Source organism: Microchirus variegatus (genome assembly GCF_963457635.1).
Source record: "Microchirus variegatus genome assembly, chromosome: 22".
NCBI lineage: Eukaryota > Metazoa > Chordata > Actinopteri > Pleuronectiformes > Soleidae > Microchirus > Microchirus variegatus.
The window spans coordinates 8,620,342-8,641,301 of NC_139823.1; the positions used below are offsets into that span (position 1 = coordinate 8,620,342).

At 41.2% G+C, this 20,960-nt stretch overlaps 1 protein-coding gene across 1 annotated transcript; it reads left to right on the forward strand.

Moving 5' to 3' along the window:
* Nucleotides 1-1,053: 1,053 nt before the first annotated feature.
* Nucleotides 1,054-19,662, forward strand: scn1laa (sodium channel, voltage-gated, type I-like, alpha; the record flags this gene model as incomplete). The annotated part of the gene is made up of 26 exons (XM_083908460.1): nucleotides 1,054-1,317; nucleotides 2,581-2,691; nucleotides 2,860-2,957; nucleotides 3,061-3,189; nucleotides 3,385-3,476; nucleotides 4,126-4,332; nucleotides 4,432-4,495; nucleotides 4,636-4,777; nucleotides 6,537-6,746; nucleotides 7,435-7,704; nucleotides 8,265-8,636; nucleotides 9,125-9,257; nucleotides 9,354-9,592; nucleotides 9,684-9,857; nucleotides 9,942-10,298; nucleotides 10,445-10,927; nucleotides 12,297-12,429; nucleotides 12,788-12,942; nucleotides 14,363-14,536; nucleotides 14,653-14,775; nucleotides 16,649-16,918; nucleotides 17,012-17,068; nucleotides 17,597-17,738; nucleotides 17,894-17,991; nucleotides 18,098-18,368; nucleotides 18,473-19,662. The coding sequence occupies 26 exons, from the start codon at nucleotides 1,054-1,056 to the stop codon at nucleotides 19,660-19,662; spliced, it is 5,958 nt and encodes a 1,985-aa protein (XP_083764586.1).
* Nucleotides 19,663-20,960: the final 1,298 nt, after the last annotated feature.

The following is a 20,960-nucleotide window of genomic DNA, read 5'->3' on the forward strand; positions in this document are numbered from 1 at the left end:
ATGTACATACACACACAGACACATCAGTACAGTCAGATCCCATAAAAACATACATTAGTTGTCACAACCAGGCATAACGTCAGCATGTATTTGAGTCCAGGGCGGAGGAGGCCAAATTTGATCATATATATATGGGCACAAGAGAGGCATCTAGGACGCATTTTAATGCCCAGTGTGAACAGTCCCTTTTAGCACTCTGTCCACATGCAATCAGATCACTGATGATGGATATCTACACAACTAGGCCGCGTTGTTGTCTTCCTGTCTTCGTGAATGTTCTGCGTCAGCAATATTTTCATACTCGATTCGGAAGATCATGTCTTGAAACTCCCTGTTGTTGCGATTGCATCACACGCATGTGCATACTCATTGCTGAGGGCAGCTGATTGATCAGTGTGTTTTGCGATTGATTGCTTGCATCGCAGTGCAACGTGTGGAAGTATTCTATTACACTGTTGCACTCTCAGCTCGGGCAAAAGAGCTCGGTGGCAGCCGGGGGCAGAGATGCCTTGCAGTCTGTAGTGCATTCATATTTAATACTGCATAGGTCTGGCTAACACATCATACCAGTCAGGCCTATTAGTAGAATGGATCTTTCCTTCTCAGAGTCTGAGACAGAGCTCTGAGAGAAGCACACACTCTTCCTTTTGAGGGATGGAGGAGAGGAGCTCCAGTCTTACCTGAAATTGATCATTGTCATATCAAATCTTAATTTTATCCTCAGAGCAGCAGATAATTAGATCTAATTTTACCACAGCTGGCAGGAATTTATGTGCACGACAGTCATCGCTAGGCTCATTATATCGTGCCACTTCCTGAGATGATGATCTCTGACCAAGAAATTCAACTGCACCCACCCTCCTCATTGTCAGGAGGACTTTGTTGCCAGAAATACAGACGGTTTTGCTGCATCAAATTGTTCAGTTTCATTTTTCCGTTAAATAATATTTCACGGTCAGCACACTAATCGAAGCGTTATATCTGTGTTCACCCCCTCAGGCCTTTCTCATGCTGGAGGGCTAGCTGTTCACTCTGAAGGTGCAGGATGAAAAAATGGCACAACTTGTACCGCCAGGTCCAGACAGCTTCCGTCCTTTTTCCCGCGAGTCCCTCAATGCCATTGAGAGACGGATCGCTGAGGAGAAAGCCAAGAAACCAAAAGGCGAGAAGAAAAAACAACGCAAGGATGAGAATGCGCCCAAGCCCAGCCGTGACCTGGCAACAGGCAAATCGCTCCCTCTCCTGTACAGGGACACCCCTAAAGGCATGGTGTCGACACCACTGGAGGACCTGGACCCCTACTACAGTAATCAGAAAGTAGGTTGGTTTCCTTTAGTGTAAAGACCCAATGGAAATCTGTTTAGATTTCGATTGCATCCTATCATGATTAATGATTTTTAATCTACTGCAGTTTCAGTTTATCTCGACTTATGTCATATGTAGGCATTGTGTGTGGTTTAATGATTTAAGGCTCTCTTAAGGTCCAGGACAGCATGCATCTATAATGACTGCTGTGGCTTTAAGTCTTATGGCGTTTTTTTCCACTATATAGTACCGCCCTGGCTCGGCTCGACTCAACACAGTTTGGTTGGTTTTCCATTAGTGCTGGGCGCGGTAACGGCGTCAACGTTAATGCACGACGTGTTTCCATGACGACTGGCCAGAAAAAGACGCGCGTGACGTCATGTTTTACGTGACTCGGGATTGTTAAAATTAGTCTCTAAAGTAAAGCTATACTTAGCGCTGCTCTTTTCGTTTAATAAACAGAGCGCCCCATTGCGACTGTAGGCGCGCCAACCGACGCTAAAAGGAGCTAATGCATGCTAACGGAGCTAACTGGTAAAAGGTGCCCGGACTCCGGTGTCGCGGCGCGTAAACATGACGTCATGCGCGTCTTTTTCCGGTCAGTCAGTCGCCATGGAGACGCGTCATGCGTTAACGTGCGTTAACCTAGTGCCCCGCACAATTTTCCATCAAAGCACATCCGCACGAAACTCACTTGACTTTGTTTTATACGCGACACACAAAAACAAATATTTGTTCAGTACTTCCTGCGTGACCGGAGCACAGACTCTGTCAGACACCGTCGCTGAACTGAAATACAACGGCCGAGTTTGCCCGCGATCGCTGACTTTCAGCAGTTCTGACGCTAAACACACCGGACGATGAGATTTGAGACATTTCCTTGATGTTGGAGATTAACCCACGTTTCTAGGATTGTTAAGTCTTTTTAACTGATCTACACTTCGGCATTGTTCGGTTTGATTCTTGCGCCTCTTCCTGTGACGGCGCTCTGACCTCTGACGACACCGCGTTTCTTATCGCCTCAGCTCGCTTGGAACCTCACCTGAGCCGGTACTAAAAAAAAGTACCAGGTACTGTCACTAATGGAAAAGCAAACTAACCACGCTGTGCCATTCCAATTCGAGTCAAGCTAGTGGAAACATGCCATTAGTTGAAAGGAAGAAAAGGCTGGTAAGAAGGGAAAAAAAATCAGGATTTTGTTTTCGTTTGTTTTTTCAGATATTGCAAGTCAGTCTAATTGAAATATACAGTAATCACATCTCTTCTGTCTCGCAGACTTTTATAGTATTAAACAAAGGAAAGGTCATCTTCCGCTTCAACGCCTCTCCTGCCTTGTACCTCCTGAGTCCTTTCAACCCTCTAAGGAAAATATCAATCAAGATTTTGGTGCACTCATATCCTTTGGTCGAGATGTTGATCATGATAAGCATTAATGATGTTGACATGCTGCCAAATCTCCCAATCCAAATATTTGGTTTGTGAGTCACTTCATATCTGAGAATACATATAATATAAATGTTTTTTACAGTAAAGTGATTAACCTCCTTGACTATAACCTGCAAATTGTTCAACGTGGTGATCATGTGCACCATCCTTGCCAACTGTGTGTTCATGACACTGACTAAGCCGCCGGAGTGGACAAAGAATGTGGAGTAAGTTGTCAACGTGTTGCTCACTGAACCGCACACATCACTCACAGTTTGGTTGGGAAGCCGTGTATATTTTCTTGATGCATTTCTTTTTTTTCACCAACAGGTACACATTCACTGCAATCTATACCTCTGAATTCCTCATTAAAGTTTTAGCTCAAGGGTTCTGCATCGGAAAGTTCACCTTCCTGAGAGATCCCTGGAACTGGCTGGATTTCTCTGTCATTGTTTTGGCGTGAGTGCTTTCACTTTCAAATTAAAGCAAAAATACATCTGTGTCTCCAAATATCAAAGGACAAGGCTGGTGTCATTCTATATTTATCTGTCATTAAACCCCAAAATAATAATCATTAGCACAGAACAGTTGCATTGTTGACATTGATGCATTATCTGAGTTGATATGCCATAGTAATTGTACGTTTCCCCGCAGGTACGTAACGGAGTTTGTAAACCTAGGCAATTTTTCAGCTATTCGCATTTTCAGAGTGCTGAGAGCTTTCAAAGCTATTTCAGTTATACCAGGTAAGCCATGGGAGCAAGTGCATGCTCGTCCCTCTTGCACGTTGCACCTGAACCTCAATCTCCTCTTTCTCCAATTACCATTCCTCTTGCAACTGTCATGTATGCAAGACGCTCCGTGACCCCACCTGTTTGTCTTCTTATCACATATATATCAATCTGAACACCTACAGTCTTGAGAGAAAACGACAGATTTAATTTTCTTGTTGATTTCCCTCGTCTACCTAGTCATTTGCATATTTACTCTGTGAGATCTGTACCATTATTTGCTTATCTTTTTTTTTAAGAGCATGCACATTTATCACAGCTATGGCAGATTTAACTACTCTGAACTACCATTTGCTCTCTATTACTTGTGGATAACTACGACATAATAATCATGTATCCGGTCCCAGAGGAGTGTCTTATTATTTGTTGCGCATACACCATCACATTAGTCCATGATCCTAATTTCCTATCACTTTACCTCCATGTGATTACTACTTCGTCTTGATGAATAGCCTTCATTTTGTGAAAATTGAGAGCAAAATTACAAATACAAAAGTTGCGTTGCCATGTTTATAATTTTGCTTCTGAGATATGTTGAAAAAAAAATGAAAGAATGAATGTGTTGCTTTAAATATAGAGTAACAAATGACGCTATATCTGGCAGGCCTGAAGACCATCGTTGGCGCGTTGTTCCAGTCAGTGAAGAAGCTTTCCAATGTGATGATCCTTACGGTCTTCTGCTTAAGCGTCTTCGCCCTTATAGGGTTGCAACTATTCATGGGCCATTTAAAGCAAAAGTGTGTACAGATTCCAACAAACATAACATTATCACATAGCGGCTTCAACTTGACTGTATTCCGACTCAACAGCAGTGAGTATTTGATTCATTTGAGCAAAGCGATTACATATTCATGACCGCGACCTTCCCCTTACAAAGTATAACTGTGAGTTTCTTTCTCTTCCCACCCAGGTAATCATTATTACCTTCCCGGAAAGCGAGATCCACTGCTCTGTGGCAACGGCAGTGTAGCTGGGTATGTTTATTCCTTGACTGCTCTGTACATAGGATAGACAAAAAAAATGGTCTGTATGATGCATGTATTGCATTGTGCCCTTGTGAATAGCCGGTGGATTGATTGCCGTCAGTGCTTCACAGACTTTCTCTTTGTTGCAGGCAGTGTCCAGAGGGATACGTTTGCGTTCGGGTGGGAAGGAACCCCGACTATGGCTACACGAGCTTCGACTCATTTGGTTGGGCCTTCCTTTCTTTGTTTCGACTGATGACTCAGGATTACTGGGAAAACCTCTATCAACAGGTAGGCAGAGAAATAAGGAAGAATAGAAGAAGACGTTGAATACCAATATTACTGCAGTGCTTTTCAGTTTATACTTTTTTATTATCAACCTGAATTCAAGGTAAAAGAGCCCATGGTGACACAGTGGTGAGAATACCGTTAAATGTTCAGGAAAAGTTCCTTTAACACCTCAATCCTTGATTTTAACTCATGTTCCTGAATAAGTGACACTGACTGAACATGTCCCTCATTACAACACCCATATTCTTCATTTGGACAGTAATGCACATCCATTCAGGCTGCTGTAGAAACACTTCAGTGCAAGATGGTGGCCGCCGTAAAAGCAAGCCCCCTCCATAAAGTACATATAAAAGGCTAAATTTAAGGCTACGAAACCCAAACGAGTTTTTGTTTAAAGCGGTTACACTTATGCAAACATGTTTTATAGGTCGTGTATTCAATTCCTGCTTATAAACCTTATCTAAATGTCACGTGGCTCCACCATGAAGTAGTCTTGATGGTTCTGCGTAGCTGTGTTTGGGATTAGGCTAATTATGTAAACTTGAGTGATATTATGTGTATTTTCTCCCACAGTCCAAAAACATGCAGAGGTTGATTGGACAATTAAAAAATTGCCTGTGGGTGTGAATGTGAGAGATGTTGGTCCTACGATCGGTCCAGTGTGTGCCCCGCCTTTCTCCCTGTGCCAGTTGGGATTGGCTCCAGCTCCCCTGTGACCCTCATGTCGAGGATAAAGCAGTAGACAAAGAGTCTTTGGTTATTTTGGTTTCTCAGCAACCCTTTTAAAAACATGTTTGGTGGCAGGCTCGTGAATTCTTTTAGCGCATCCATCGTACAGGGTGCTGTGTCTGTGATGTCTGCTTTTCAAAATACACAATCGGTTAAGGAGGGGCTGTGTCAAAGACAAAGCAATCTCATATTACAGCATTGCATTAATGGGAGTGTTTGGAGCATCTTGTTCAAACAACACGCGAAATGAAGTGCAGGTGCATCTTGGCCAAAATGAAAAAACGATGAGGCCCATTATCGCTCATGCAAACACCGTGTGAATGCCCTCAATGAAAAGGCCAATGCTTAGCTTTTGGAACATGAACAAGTAAAGCAAACAAAGGTCGGGTGAGCAAATATTTTTTCTGTGTGTGTGTAATTAGCCTTTTTTCTGGGTCAGCATGGTCAGATTTTGGAACAGTGATAATTATTTTCATGTTTTTTACTATGGTACACTCTTGGAAATGAAAGTGCTAATTAGAACCCTATAAGGTTCTCCGGCTTGTCCTCATAGGAGAACCCTTTTGGAGGGTTCCACCAAGAACCAAGTTTCTATGGATCAAAATGATTCTTACTGGAACCATTAGTGTTACCAAGAACCCTTGAAAACCAGAAGCAAATGGTTCCCGGTAGATCCTCAGCCCTTGTAGATTAACCCTTTTGGAACCCTTATTTCTAAGAGTATAGACAACATATTCAAACCAAGAGTAGACTGCATATGATATAGAAACATGATATAACTGCATATATTTACCACAATCTCACAAACCAAGTTGCATTTACTGTCAGTAATGGCCTGGAAACTTTGGAGACCATTTCCTGACCTGAGGGTGACAATAGCATGATTTATGTATGTGTGATATACTGCATGTGTGTATGCATTGAGCACAAGCAAACAGATAGACAAACAGAAGGAAAGAATAGCTTACTTGCACAAGTCATTACGAATGATCTGCTCAGACCAGATTGTTTGTGTTTTTTTTTCCCCCAGACATTGCGAGCAGCAGGGAAGCCGTACATGTTGTTCTTTGTGCTGGTGATATTCCTTGGTTCCTTCTACCTGATCAACCTTATCTTGGCTGTAGTAGCCATGGCCTACGAGGAGCAGAGCCAGGCCACCGTGAAAGAGGCTAAGGAGAAGGAGGAGGAGTATCAGGCCATGATGGAGCAGCTGAAACAACAACAGCAAGAGGATGCTCAGGTACACGGAGGCTTTTAAAAACTCTAAGTTAGATGGCACATATGGAAATAATCATGATGATTGTTATTTAAAGGTACATTATGGAATAAATCTAAAGCAACTGGCCATAAAATCCTCCTAATATGTCACAGAGACTCAGGAATAATGTTCATATAACAAACTGAACTCACCAACAACAACAGTACAGCCAAAATATTTGCAATTACAAAAATGTTTGCAGACTGCAAATCATATTTATGTTTTGAAATCATGTTTTGGCATGTGGCGCCACCTACCGCCGTCTACCAATCATTGCAGTCAGTAGAGTCTCAGCTGCCGAGCAACCAGGGGTTGCCAGTTACGTCAGAAAACGAAACCTAAAAGACCTTGGTGTTTTGAATTTGAATGTAGTAACTGTTTTTGGCCACATTCTTACATATGGCACCTTTAATTAGGATTTCATACATTATAGTATATATTTGACATGTGATTTCTACAAATAACACTATTTTTGCCTTCTTGTCTACGTTTTTGTAGCGCATTGAACATTTTCTTGCTTGGTAAAGCATTGAAAGATACACATGTACTGATGGCAAACAGATTAGAAATGTGTCAGTGATCCATCATAGAATATCTAATGCAGTTGGACATGTTTTCCCCACAGTGTCAGAAAAAGCGAAGAACCACTGACCTCTCTTTCCTCTTTCAGGCAGCAGCAATCGTGGCTGCTACTGACACTGGGGAGGCCAGTGACAAAGCTGGCGGCACTGAGAGCTCCTCTGAAAACTCCAAGCTCAGTTCCAAAAGTGCCAAGGAGAGACGCAACAGGCGCAAGAAAAGAAAGGAGGAGGAGGGCAAAGGGGCTGATGAGAAATTCCCCGAATCGGAGTCGCAGGACAGCATAAAAAAGACTCGCTGTCGCTTCTCTGTGGATCCCAACCTGCTCAACTACAACATGAAATGCTCCTCTGCACATCAGGTTCATTGCAATCACTGTGTTCATGAACAGTATTCGATACATGTAAATGCTCACCATGCTTTTTTATTTTTGCTAATTGTCCTCATGCTTCATGAGTTGCTAACTAATGTTGTGATCCCATTCATGTCATGAAATTAGACAATATTTTGTTTAACTGCTATCACCATGATTTTCTACCATCATCATCATCATCCTCGGTGTCATCGCCAGCGTCATCAACATCGTTATCTTCCTCACTGTCCTCATCAGCTTCTTATATTCTTGTCGCGGATGAACATCATCAAGATGCATTTTTCATTTTCCATCATACAGCGTTTGTCATCAATACGATGGTGACCTCCATCAACATCCTAATCTTAATCTTCATCATAATCATCCACTTTATCATTGTAAGTCGTGATAATTTGCAATTTCTTTTAATTGCGCACCATCTATTATCATCACCATCATCATCATCATTTTTTTTTGATTTGCTCAGTCAGTCATCGTCATCCCCCGTTCATTCTTCTACACAATCAGCATGTACCTTGTACCCACTGAAGAATCTACTTCTTTTCTAGTCCTTTCTGAGTTTTCGTGGACCGCCGTTCTCACCGAGACGCAACAGCAGGACCAGCCTTTTCAGTTTCCGAAGCCAAACACAGGACGTGGGCTCAGAGAATGAGTTCGCCGACGACGAGAACAGTATTTTTGAGGACAACCTGAACCAGCGAGGCTCTGTTTTTCTTCCCCGAACGTTCGATCGACGAAGCAGCAGTATGAGCCAGTGCAGCTTCTTGTCACATCTCCGTTTTCCAGCCAGCGGCATCAAGCACAGTTCAGTAGACTGTAATGGGGTAGTGTCTCTGGTGGGTGGGAATTCTCTGCCATCATCACCTGTGAGGCTCCACCTGCCTAAAGTGACAGTGGATATGGCTTCCATCACAGACAATGTAAGAAAGGGTTGTCAATTCCAGGTGGCCATGTTTTTATTTGCATATTGTAGCCTTGCTTTCATTGGGTTTTTTTCTCTCTCTCTCTCTGTCTTTTTATTCTCTAAGTCGCACTTTTAAGAACAGAAACGACATAGGTGATACTGTACTCGACAATAGTGCTGAACATTTGTCAAAGCATTCATTGTGCGGTATCATATTTATTTTTAATTTAGTGTTGGGAGTGTTTGTGCTAATGCCATTTCATTCACGGGCCATTTTAAGAAATTCTTTGTCGTGGTGCATTTAGTTCTAATGTGCATTCAGACAAATAAAAACAGCTTTTGCCATCACACATTTGTTTCCCAGCCCATTATGACTGCTGTGGCTTCTGACCATAAGACCTTATTGTGCCAAGTTGTCACAGAGGCATTCACAGTAAAAAAAAAATGTGTTTTGTTATTTTCTCTAACAAAGTTGGATCTGTAACTATCATCTCTACCCTTCAGGCTGATGACAATGACGCAGAGTACAGACAGGCCAGTGGAGGAGCAAACCAGGAGTGTATGGACTTCCTTGATGGCCCAGAGGCCAGACAGAGAGCTCTTAGCACAGCTAGTGTCATTACCAGCACAATGGAGGGTGGGTATTCTGCACCATGGCATGCATTTTTACATCATGGATATGTAATGTTAGTTGTAAAATATACAATGTGCTGTTTGCTGTCAATTTGTGCAGAACTCGAAGAGTCGAGGCAGAAATGTCCGCCTTGCTGGAACAAGTTTGCCCACACTTTCCTCATCTGGGACTTCTGTCCAACATGGCTGAAGATCAAGAAGCTGGTTAATCTAATCGTCACGGACCCATTTGCAGACCTCGCCATCACCTTATGCATTGTACTTAACACACTGTTTATGGCAATGGAGCATCATAAAATGAGTTTGGGTTTCAGCTATATGCTTAAAGTGGGAAATCAGGTCAGTGGACTGTAGTGCGTATTTAACGTCGGTGTGATTTTGCAAAATAGGTATTGTGTTTATTAATGGCCAATTCCTGTTTTTGGTGAAGGTTTTCACTGGTATCTTCACTGCGGAAATGGTCCTCAAGATCATTGCGATGGATCCGTACCATTACTTCCAGGTGGGGTGGAATATTTTTGATGGAATCATTGTCAGTTTGAGCTTGATGGAGCTTTGTTTGGAAAATGTGGTCGGCATGTCCGTTCTGAGATCATTCCGACTGGTGAGTCTAGATGAGTCTCATTTCCAACATTATCGATGGCATGTTAAGTGTGGAAACATGATATCATTTGTTTTCTCTTTACAGCTGAGAGTTTTCAAGTTGGCCAAATCATGGCCCACTCTAAACACACTCATCAAAATAATTGGTAATTCAGTGGGAGCTTTGGGCAACCTGACCCTGGTGCTGGCTATCATCGTCTTTATCTTTGCCGTGGTGGGCATGCAACTGTTTGGAAAGAAATACAATGACTGTGTGTGTAAAATCTCTACCAGCTGCACTCTGCCCCGATGGCACATGAGTGACTTCTTCCATTCATTCCTCATTGTCTTCCGAGTGCTTTGTGGAGAGTGGATAGAGACCATGTGGGACTGTATGGAGGTGGCTGGGACGACCATGTGCATCATTGTCTACATGATGGTCATGGTTATTGGAAACCTTGTGGTACATCACTATCTCTTTTTGTCATTTCATGAATCCATTAACACACTCTTAGAAAATGATGATGAGGGATGTAAGAATAGCTGCATGTTTTGTTCTGTTCTGAAGGTCAACACAGTCTTGTGCTAAGCATTGTTATTATCTACCAGGTGCTGAACCTGTTCCTGGCCTTGCTGCTGAGTTCCTTTAGTGCCGACAACCTGGCGGCGACAGAGGACGACAGCGATACGAACAATTTGCAGATCGCCATTGCTCGGATTCACAGAGGTTTCGCTTTTACCAAGTCCATACTTCGAAACAGCTGCAACAGTGTCTGCCTCCGGAGCAAGAAGAAAAGGAAGGCTGAGGACCAATCGCTCGATGTGCTTCAGAAACCTTTCGGACCAAACGGTGTCCCCGACCACACCATCAAAGACTTTCCCAAGAATGGCAATGGAGATGTGACTGGAGTGGACAAGACTGGAGACAAGTATATAGTAGTCAGCAGCAAGAGTGATGATTCTATAATGTCTTTCATCAACAATCCTAGTCTGACTATCACGGTTCCTATTGCTGTTGGGGAGTCTGACTTTGAAAACCTCAATACGGAGGACTTCAGCAGTGCCTCTTCTGAACCAGGAGGATGCCATGTGGTAAGGATGCTCTTGTGGACCCTGTCCGATCGATCTTTTTGCCTTTACTGTAAGTGATAATAAACCCTTGAGACCAAGTCCGACACAGGCAGAATAATGTCCATAATGTGTGATGCATGACAAAGGATTTTAGTGTTTCAGTTGTGGCTTTGAGACATGACAAAAAGGTATACGCGTACAACATGATGTTTCCCTTAAAGAGCCCATTTACCATGACACTTTAGTGAGGAGAGGCCTTATGTAAGGAAATACTAGCATGCAGATTACATTACAGTGTGTGCCATTTAAGTCTGAGTGCTGGTGAACTAAACCCTCCTCTTACACTGAAAAGTGGGGAAAAGTGTCCACATAAATTGTTGCAGTGTTATATTTTAAGTAATTTACTCATTTATTTGATACTTTAAAACACTTACTTTGATACTACTAAACAAATATTTCAAAATGTACATTTTGTTTTGGTGTTTTTATGCTGAATCACTTAAAGTATGTTACATTTTAAAACTATTTATTTTTCAGTCTTTATTGCATTGTGAAACCAAATATATGTATGATGCATCCTCTAACAAGGATCACAAATGACCTTCATGAATTTCCATTTCCTGATTCATAAATAATTAGAATAATTAGAATAATAACATACTAATATTCAGATTCATAGTGTCTTCAAACACAATGCAAATTTAGCATGAGGCCCTCCTGCCAGAGGCTGTACGGAGAGCTAACACAAACAAATTGACTTCAGTGCTCACAGCAACATGCTTACATCATTCCCTGCACTGCATTAGCTGGTCCCAGGACAGATCAGTGCTTCTGCATTCTCCAGTAAGGCATTCGAGCTGTTCTCATCAACAGCTATTAGCAGACACACCCTGTAGAAAGCCATACAGCAACTGGCCGGAGGAGAGAACATGTGGCATCCATACAGCAGTGTCAGTACCTTCAAATCACAATTACCGTTTGTGTTTCATACATTTGGCTGCAAAGAACTATTGGGTCTATTTTTTTTGCATTCCGATTAAAAAATATACATTATTATTATTATTATTATTATTATTATTATAATAATATATATATATTTTTTTTTTATCAGAATAATAATAATAAAAAATATATATTGTTTTACTCACCTGCTGTAGAAACAAGACATGTAGTTATGTTGCTATGCAATAGATGTATATAGTACATATATATAGTACATACAGACATATATTGATTCAAACTAGCTGTATGTCAATAATAATAAGTGTTGTCCCAAGTAACATAAATAATCGAGAGATGGAGTGCATTAAATGTGTCTTCTCTTTGTTTTTCTTTACATTTGCAGTTGTATTTCTCTTGTCAGACGAGCCTTGTGTGATTTCTTCCACAGATTGTAGATGACGACGGGCAGCTCAGCTCCTCAGAGGGCAGCACAGTGTGTGATTTGCCACCCGGGGAACGCAGAGATTCCGATGACTTTGAACCTGAAGAAGCTATGGATCCTGACGGGTGCTTTACTGATGGTGAATACTGCTTCCACTACTGAGCATGCCATAACTTTTCAGTATAAAGAAAGCCAATCGGTTCCACGTGACTCACGAATGAAGGAAAAAAAAAAAAAAGCACCCAGAAAAAGTTTCAGAAGTGAATTCTACTGCTCAAAAACAGTGCCCGTCCCTGCGCTGTTGGTGTAAACACAAATGCTCCCTCAGTCAGGTCTGATAGTATTGCTTGACATAACCTGTTTTCAGATTCAAAATAATTTCAGGGGCACAATAATAACAACAACAACAATAACAAAACTCACCCAAAGTTACGCACTGCAGCGTTAACCAGTTACTCCACGCTTCATGACTAAATCTCCCTCTTTTCTCGATGCAGGCTGCGTGCAAAAGTTCCAGTGCTGTCAGGTGAACGTGGAGGTGGGATGGTGGAAGGTGTGGTGGACACTACGAAAGACCTGTTACCGGATAGTGGAGCACAACTGGTTTGAGAGCTTCATCATCTTCATGATCCTGCTCAGCAGCGGAGCACTGGTTAGTCTCTGTGGGATCGTTCGGTTACACGACATTATACGTTTACCTCAACAAATGGGAAACACCATTTATAGCGTTTAACAGTTCACGTCATTGAAGAGCATGCACTAACCCCTGAGATTCTCCAAAGGAGCTGTAACGCAAATGTCTACAGACAGAGGCGATTCTAGAGTCTGTAGGGGCCCTAAGCAAACATTCCCAGGGGGCCCTTCCTTCCAACCATGTGTTCATCACCATTATATTACAAATAATCTGACACCAACGAAAAATGTATGAGTTCAAAATATTTTTTTTCAAAATGAATGAAATAACATGGAAAAACCTTGTAATTAAAAAGTATGTGAAAATATAAATGTAAAGAACAATAAAATACTGTAAATAACTTTTAAAGAACTATATAAACTTAGCAAAAAATACATTACACTGTAAAGAACCCACATTTTAAAACAATATAAATATATAGAACAAGAAAATACTGTAAATAACTGAAAAAAAACATATATAAACTGAGTAAACAAAGATATGCATTACACTGTAAATAATCCTCTTCATTTTCCAACTTGCAGAACGATAACTTCACACAGGTTAAAGTGAGGTGGGGCCCCTTTAGGGAGGTTTCCTACTGAGATGTCATTGCAAATCGGCCATTGTTGTTTAAGGGGTCACTGCACATTTCAGTAAAAACAGCCCTCAGGCTCCGAGTGGCGGGGGCCCCCTATCAGCTCGGGGCCCCAAGCAGTTGCCTGCCTTGCCTGTTCACAAGCTGCGCCATTGTCTACAAAGGTTTCTCCGGTTATCCTTCAAAAATTCTCTTGCAAGCTGCCATGTGTAATCTCCACTTAATGTCCAAGTCATGTCATGTGAGAACGCAGTGTACAACACCTGGAGTATATGTCTGAAAATGACTATAGATGCATACCATGTGCTCGAGGAGCACATGCCACCACTGAAATCCAGCTATTTATTTTGGATTTATACCAAATTTCAAATTAGTTTTAAAAGAAATCCACATATAAATGGTTTGTATTCATATAGCACTTTTCTAGTCTTGATGACCACTCAAAGCTGCTTCACGCTACAGTTTTGCCATTCACTATTTCATCTATGTGCAGCGCATTTCCTCTCACTCATCTTTCATATCCACTCACACGCTGCCGTCTGTAGCAACGTGGGGTTAAGTGCCTTGCCCAAGGACCCGTCGACCTTCGAGTTGAAAGACAACTTGCTCTACCACCAAGCTACCGTTGTCCATAAATAATAATGATACAAATAAGAAAGAAAAGAACCCGGTAGAGGTAACAAACGTCTCTGACAAACAGTAAAATAGACTTTATGACAGCAGCTAAGTTTGTTGGCATCGTAAACTATCAAGCAGTTGTACCTCAAATCACACATAAACATGAACTTTTTTTACTCTCAGGCCTTTGAAGATGTCTACATTGAGAAGAGGAAGACCATCAAAACTGTGTTGGAGTTTGCAGACAAAATCTTCACCTACATCTTCATTCTTGAGATGTTCTTGAAGTGGGTGGCGTATGGATTTGCCAAGTACTTCACAAATGCCTGGTGCTGGTTGGACTTCCTCATTGTTGACGTAGGTTTGCTCACAGGTTGTTGTTTTTTGTCTTATTCGAAAAAAACAAAAAACATCACAGTAACATGAAGTGTGATCTGTCCGTTCTGCTTTTGACATGTGTGCATTCCTTCCAGGTGTCATTAGTCAGTCTGATAGCCAATGCTTTGGGATATTCTCAAATTGGCCCCATTAAGTCTTTGAGAACCCTGCGAGCGTTGAGGCCTCTGAGAGCTTTGTCGCGGTTTGAGGGCATGAGGGTAAGGATTGGTTTCCTCAATCTATTCTAGGTCATGGTGCACTGACTTCTGTTGGCTCAATGCACTGATACAGATTCATCCAAAAGAGCAGCAGCAGATACCCCCAGAATGTGTTGCATGTACATTAAGTTTTCCTCTTCTTTCTTAATTTTCTTTTTGTAGCTATTAAAGGAATCCTTTCACTGAAGTCCCCCATTTTGCTTCCCTGTCCAGAGAAAAGTATCCACACGGGCCCTTGTTTTTCTTCTCCTCTGAGACATAGCACAGACATAGTTTGTTATCAGCGAAGGCAGTATTTCAATTTAACACGTTTTCTTGATCTCTAACGATATATCATTGTCATTTCATGTCTTAATATAATACATTTCTTAAATATAGCACCTTTAAATAACTAATAACTCCCTACTACCAAAAGCAGGGTCCTAATTTAAGGAATTTCTGCGTATGTGTTAAATATAACATGCATTAAATATAGAGAAGCCAGTACTTTAAATATAATCAAATAGATTGTTTAGATTTGCCTTGCCAAATCCACCTACATTACAGTACATGCTGCATTTACCACACATATAATATTCTTTACAGATATGACACACACATGTTAAATACGGTGTACTTAATGTATTGCCTGCAGGGAGAAGTTGTGCATTATTAAGCATTAGCGTTAGTCCAAAACACCCCAAACTATGCTATCTATCTTTCGCTGACAGATTTCTATTGCCTTTTATTTATTGCGACATGTCTGTTCTAACTTCACAGGAAAATACATCTCACACACATTACAGTGGTTTACCGTGCAACGCAGGCATGGTCCAATCAGGGGTTGATAACTTATGTAGCATCCAGGGCAGAGTTGTCAGCTGCTGAGATCAATGTAGCTTATCGATTAGTCGCTTTCATATTGTGACGGTCCACATTTACATCACTGCTGCTGCTGCTGCTGCTGCTGATGATGATGATAGTCTTTCCTCACACAGTAGCATGTCTCCCACTTATTTGCATGAATAGTGCATCAGTAACAAGGCCTTGCCCTTCCACTTCCCCCCCCCCCACTACTTTATTTGATTGCACAAATCTTGCAGGTTTATTTACTTGCTAAGTGTGTCAGTTTAGTGCAGATGTTCTAAATGTTGTATTTTCTTTGCATATTTTACCTTTTTTACGTCACGTACCTTATTTAATTAAAGTGTATTCTATTCCATTTTTCTGTTTACAGTCAGCACAGTTTGTGGTGTACTCCTTCCTTTACCATGCGTTTTCTTTTAATTATTTAAAAAATGTAGACATATACTGGAGCAGACTCAAAGGTGCATTATGTAATAAATCTAGAGCAACTGGCCATAAAATCCTCCTAATATGTCACAGAGACTCAGGAATAATGTTCATATAACAAACTGAACTCACCAACAACAACAACAGTACAGACAAAATATTTGCATAAAAAACAAATATTTTGCAGACTGCAAATCATGTTTATGTTTTGAAATCCTGTTTTGGCATGTGGCGCCACCTACCAGTCATTGCAGTCAGTAGAGTCTCAGCTGCCGAGCAACCACGGGTTGCCAGTTACGTCAGAAAACGAAACCTAAAAGACCTCGGTATTTTTAAATTTGAATGTAGTAACCGTTTTTGGCCACATTCTTACATATGGCACCTTTAACTGTGCCTTATTTAAATTATTTTCCGTGCAATCCTCATTTTATCAGATCTCTCTGATGAGCTGATGCAGACATGTACATTGACACTAAAATGTTTCCGCTCGTGTTGTCCTTCTCTTTCCATTGCATACTGTGTTATATATCACTTGCAGGCTACATACTGAGGGCTCCGCACATTGTCCACATTGTTTTTCTTTGTGTGTGCTGATGTGCAGGTGGTTGTTAACGCCCTGCTCGGCGCCATTCCTTCCATCTTCAATGTGCTACTGGTATGTCTCATATTTTGGCTCATCTTCAGCATCATGGGAGTCAACTTGTTTGCGGGGAAGTACTACTATTGTGTCTACAACGGCTCAGATGAGCCTATACCTTCATCACTGGTCAAAAATAGGACAGATTGCAGAGCACTGAACGACACTCGCTGGAAAATTCACAAAATCAACTTTGACAATGTCGGAGCTGGTTATCTCGCACTGCTGCAAGTGGTAAGTGATTTAATCATTTAGTTTTTAAAGGTTGGAAATGATGGAATGATTAAAGGTATAGTATAATATATCTGTTGTTTTTTTTCTGTAAAGGCTACATTCAAGGGCTGGATGGAAATCATGTATGCTGCTGTGGACTCTCAACCAAATGTAAGTATTTGTATATTTTCCTGTATTTGTTCTTTGAAACATAGTATTGTGACATTAACATGGCACATTGAAGTCAAATCACAACTAAGAGGTTCTTGGCGTCACTAGGGTACAGGGTTTATGAACGCTAAATAATATTAATCTGGCTTTTTGTGAAGTAATGAAATGTGTGAGTAATGAAACACGTTGCTGTTTGATGAGTCATCAGTGTGACTTTTTGTTCAGTATAGCTACACCAGAGGTCTTTTCAAGAAGTGTTTGCTTCCTCCAGCATTTAGGGGCCTATAAAATCACACCTGCATTTATTTATTTATTTATTTATTTAACCAGGAACATCCCATTCAGATTAAGAACCTGTTTTCCCAGGGAGTCCTGGCCAAGATAGGCAGCAGCAAATACAAAACACTCAACACAGTTAAAACACAAGCATTACATTTACCAGCAGATTATGAGAGACAATTGCATGTTGTTGAGTGCAAACTACCAACTGAATGATATTAATATGTCCACTTTCTGTCATTGTTATAGCAAGAAGAGCAACCTGAGTATGAGATCAACCTGTTTATGTACCTGTATTTTGTTGTGTTCATCATTTTTGGGGCCTTCTTCACACTTAATCTCTTTATTGGTGTCATCATAGACAATTTCAATCAGCAAAAGAAAAAGATGAGTATCAAATCTGCTTTCAAATATATATATATATATATATATTTTTTTTTTGCGCAGTGTTCAAATAGAAATGTCATTGCTTTATCTTCCTGCAGTTTCTCCTCATTATTTTTCCTGTGATTTAACGTTTCCTCTCGTGCCCTCTGTACTTTGGAGGTCAAGACATCTTCATGACTGAGGAACAGAAGAAATACTACAATGCCATGAAAAAGCTGGGCTCAAAGAAACCACAAAAACCTATTCCTAGACCATCAGTATGTCATTTTATTCACGACTTTACATTTGCATCACTGATCTACAGTAATGTCACGGCATCTAATATCCATTTCTGTTCCTCTGCCACGCTGATATCTGTTACAGAACAAGATTCAAGCATACATCTTTGACTTCACAACAAAACAGGCGTTTGATATCATAATAATGGTTCTGATATGGCTCAATATGGTGACAATGATGGTGGAAACTGATGAACAGTCAAAGGAAAAGATAGACGTTCTCTACTATATAAACGTCTTATTCATTTCCATCTTCACCGGAGAGTGTTTGTTGAAGATGATCGCGCTTCGCCATTACTTTTTCACCAATGGTTGGAATATATTTGATTTCATCGTCGTCATTCTCTCCATCATTGGTATGTATCAGCACTGCTGATAGCACTTCATCAGTCAGTTTATCAGTATACATGTTTTTGTATGTAATTTTTTTTTTTAAATATATTCTGCTTTCTTTCCTTAGGTATGTTTCTTTCTGAACTGATCGAAAAGTATTTTGTTTCACCAACATTGTTCCGAGTCATCCGATTGGCTCGGATCGGCCGAGTCCTCCGCCTGATTAAGAGCGCCAAAGGAATTCGCACACTTTTGTTTGCTTTGATGATGTCACTTCCTGCCTTGTTTAACATCGGTCTCCTGCTCTTTCTGGTGATGTTTATTTACGCCATCTTTGCCATGTCAACCTTTGCTTACGTCAAGAGAGAGTCGGGCATCGATGACCTCTTCAATTTCGAGACATTTGGCAACAGCATGATCTGTTTGTTCCAGATCACCACCTCAGCAGGGTGGGATGGCCTCCTCGCTCCCCTTCTCAACAAAGACGAAGATTGTAACCCTAAGAAGGAGAACCCTGGCAGTTCTGTTAAAGGAGACTGTGGAAACCCTCCTGTGGCGATTGCTTTCTTTGTTAGCTACATCATCATTTGTTTCCTGATCGTGGTGAATATGTACATTGCAGTCATCCTGGAAAACTTCAGCGTGGCCACCGAGGAGAGCGCCGACCCGCTGAGCGAGGACGATTTTGAAACGTTTTACGAGGTGTGGGAAAGGTTTGACCCTCATGCAACACAGTTCATGGAGTACAACAAGCTGGCAGAATTTGCAGATGCTTTGGAAGCGCCGTTACGCATAGCCATGCCCAACAGGCTTGAACTGATCTCCATGGACCTACCCATGGTGAGTGGCGAGCGCATTCACTGCTTGGACATCCTGTTCGCTTTCACGAAACGTGTTTTAGGCGAGGGTGGCGAGATGGATGTCCTCAGGGGGCAGATGGAGGAGCGCTTCATGGCCTCCAACCCTTCCAAGTTGTCCTACGAGCCCATCACAACCACCTTACGTCGCAAACAGGAGGACATGTCAGCCGTCGTCATCCAGAGAGCTTTCAGGCACTATATTAAGGCGATTGCGGCCGGTAAGCACTCGGACACATCCTATGATGTCATTCAAAAGGATAAAGCGCTCATTGACAATGAGATTGTCATCACAGACGATCTAAAAAAAAATCAAAACACTCATCAAAGTGAACTAGCACCGTCGATTGCCTCTCAGTCGTCATGTAACAGTGTGACGACAAATGGAAAACACAAATATGAAAAGGACAAAAGTGAAAAGGAGGTTGTGGGCAAAGATGTTCAAGACCAAGATGAATGAACACATCTTGGAGATGCAACAAAGACATTTGAGTTCATGACAAACATGTTTACAACATTCAAAAAGTGACTAAGTCGTCTTCTGGACTCTTTTCCATCCTCAGTGTGGATAACTTTGCTAAAGTGGCCATGCTTACTTGAGGTTTAGGTGCCTAAATGTAAAAGTTGCTCATTCAGACTATAATGGGACTACAATGGTTGGCTGTGTTCAAGAGCCAGGCGAACTGTTTGTAATGATGGGCAACTTTTCGTCAAAGTGTTCTGAAAGACACGTTAGTTAACGCTTTGACTTCAACTGCAGCGAGTTCTGCTTTCGATGTGTCTCGGATTACTGTTATATCACTCACTGTTTTATTACTTTAAGGATTCGTAGCTTATTTCATTGACTTTTTATACACTTTTTTTACTCTTCAAAAGGGTTGTTCTGTCAGGGGGTGAGCTTTACAGTGAGGAAAAATTGCTTTCAGGCTCGTAATCTAAGAGACGATGTCGGTTTTGTCGCAGACCTGCATGGACGTTCCATCGTGATTGTGCATGTTCGTGTTCTATTTCCACCTGGCTAATCTCCATGTCCATCACAAAATGGCCGATAGCCTTTGTCCAAGATCCACATGAATCCAGTCATACTCACGTACAGTATATTTGAGTATCGGACGTCAGAGCAGCAGAAATACTTTGCACATTCACTTTTGTTCAAGCTCAAGAAATCATTCATGTAAATACATGCTCTTTGTTTTATAATTTTGATTTTTGTGCACATACTTTTTTTTTTTTTATCATTAAAGTGCTGAAAGTTGAATCCTCAACTGAGGGTTTGTCTTTGCTGTTGACAAAGTTATCTTGCTTAAGCACAAACCTATGGCAGTTCGCTTGGCAGGAGGAAATCATAGGTCAAATGGTCTATTTGTTTTCCAGGTCTCTACTTTTTCCATCTTTTGTTGATGATGCATTTTGCAAGGATTAGGAAATGATGGCGTTTGTCGAACATTATTGCAGTTTGCATTGTGTTGCGTGTGATAGAAAACCTGATTTATTCTGCGTTCAGAATAAATATCCAACCGGAGCCGCGTGGTGAAGAATGTAAATTGTCATATGGACTCTGTAAGACGAGGTCACCGGAATATTTTTTTATTTGGAAATAGAAAGTTAACGTTTTTATGTTTTAGTGGGCTTTGTGAAATATTTCTACACAGCTTACCTCTCAATCCTTATCACTATAAATATCTAAATTGGATGAAAAGATGGCATGGAATATTCTGAATGATTATCTCAAGGACATGGCATCACACATCTCATATG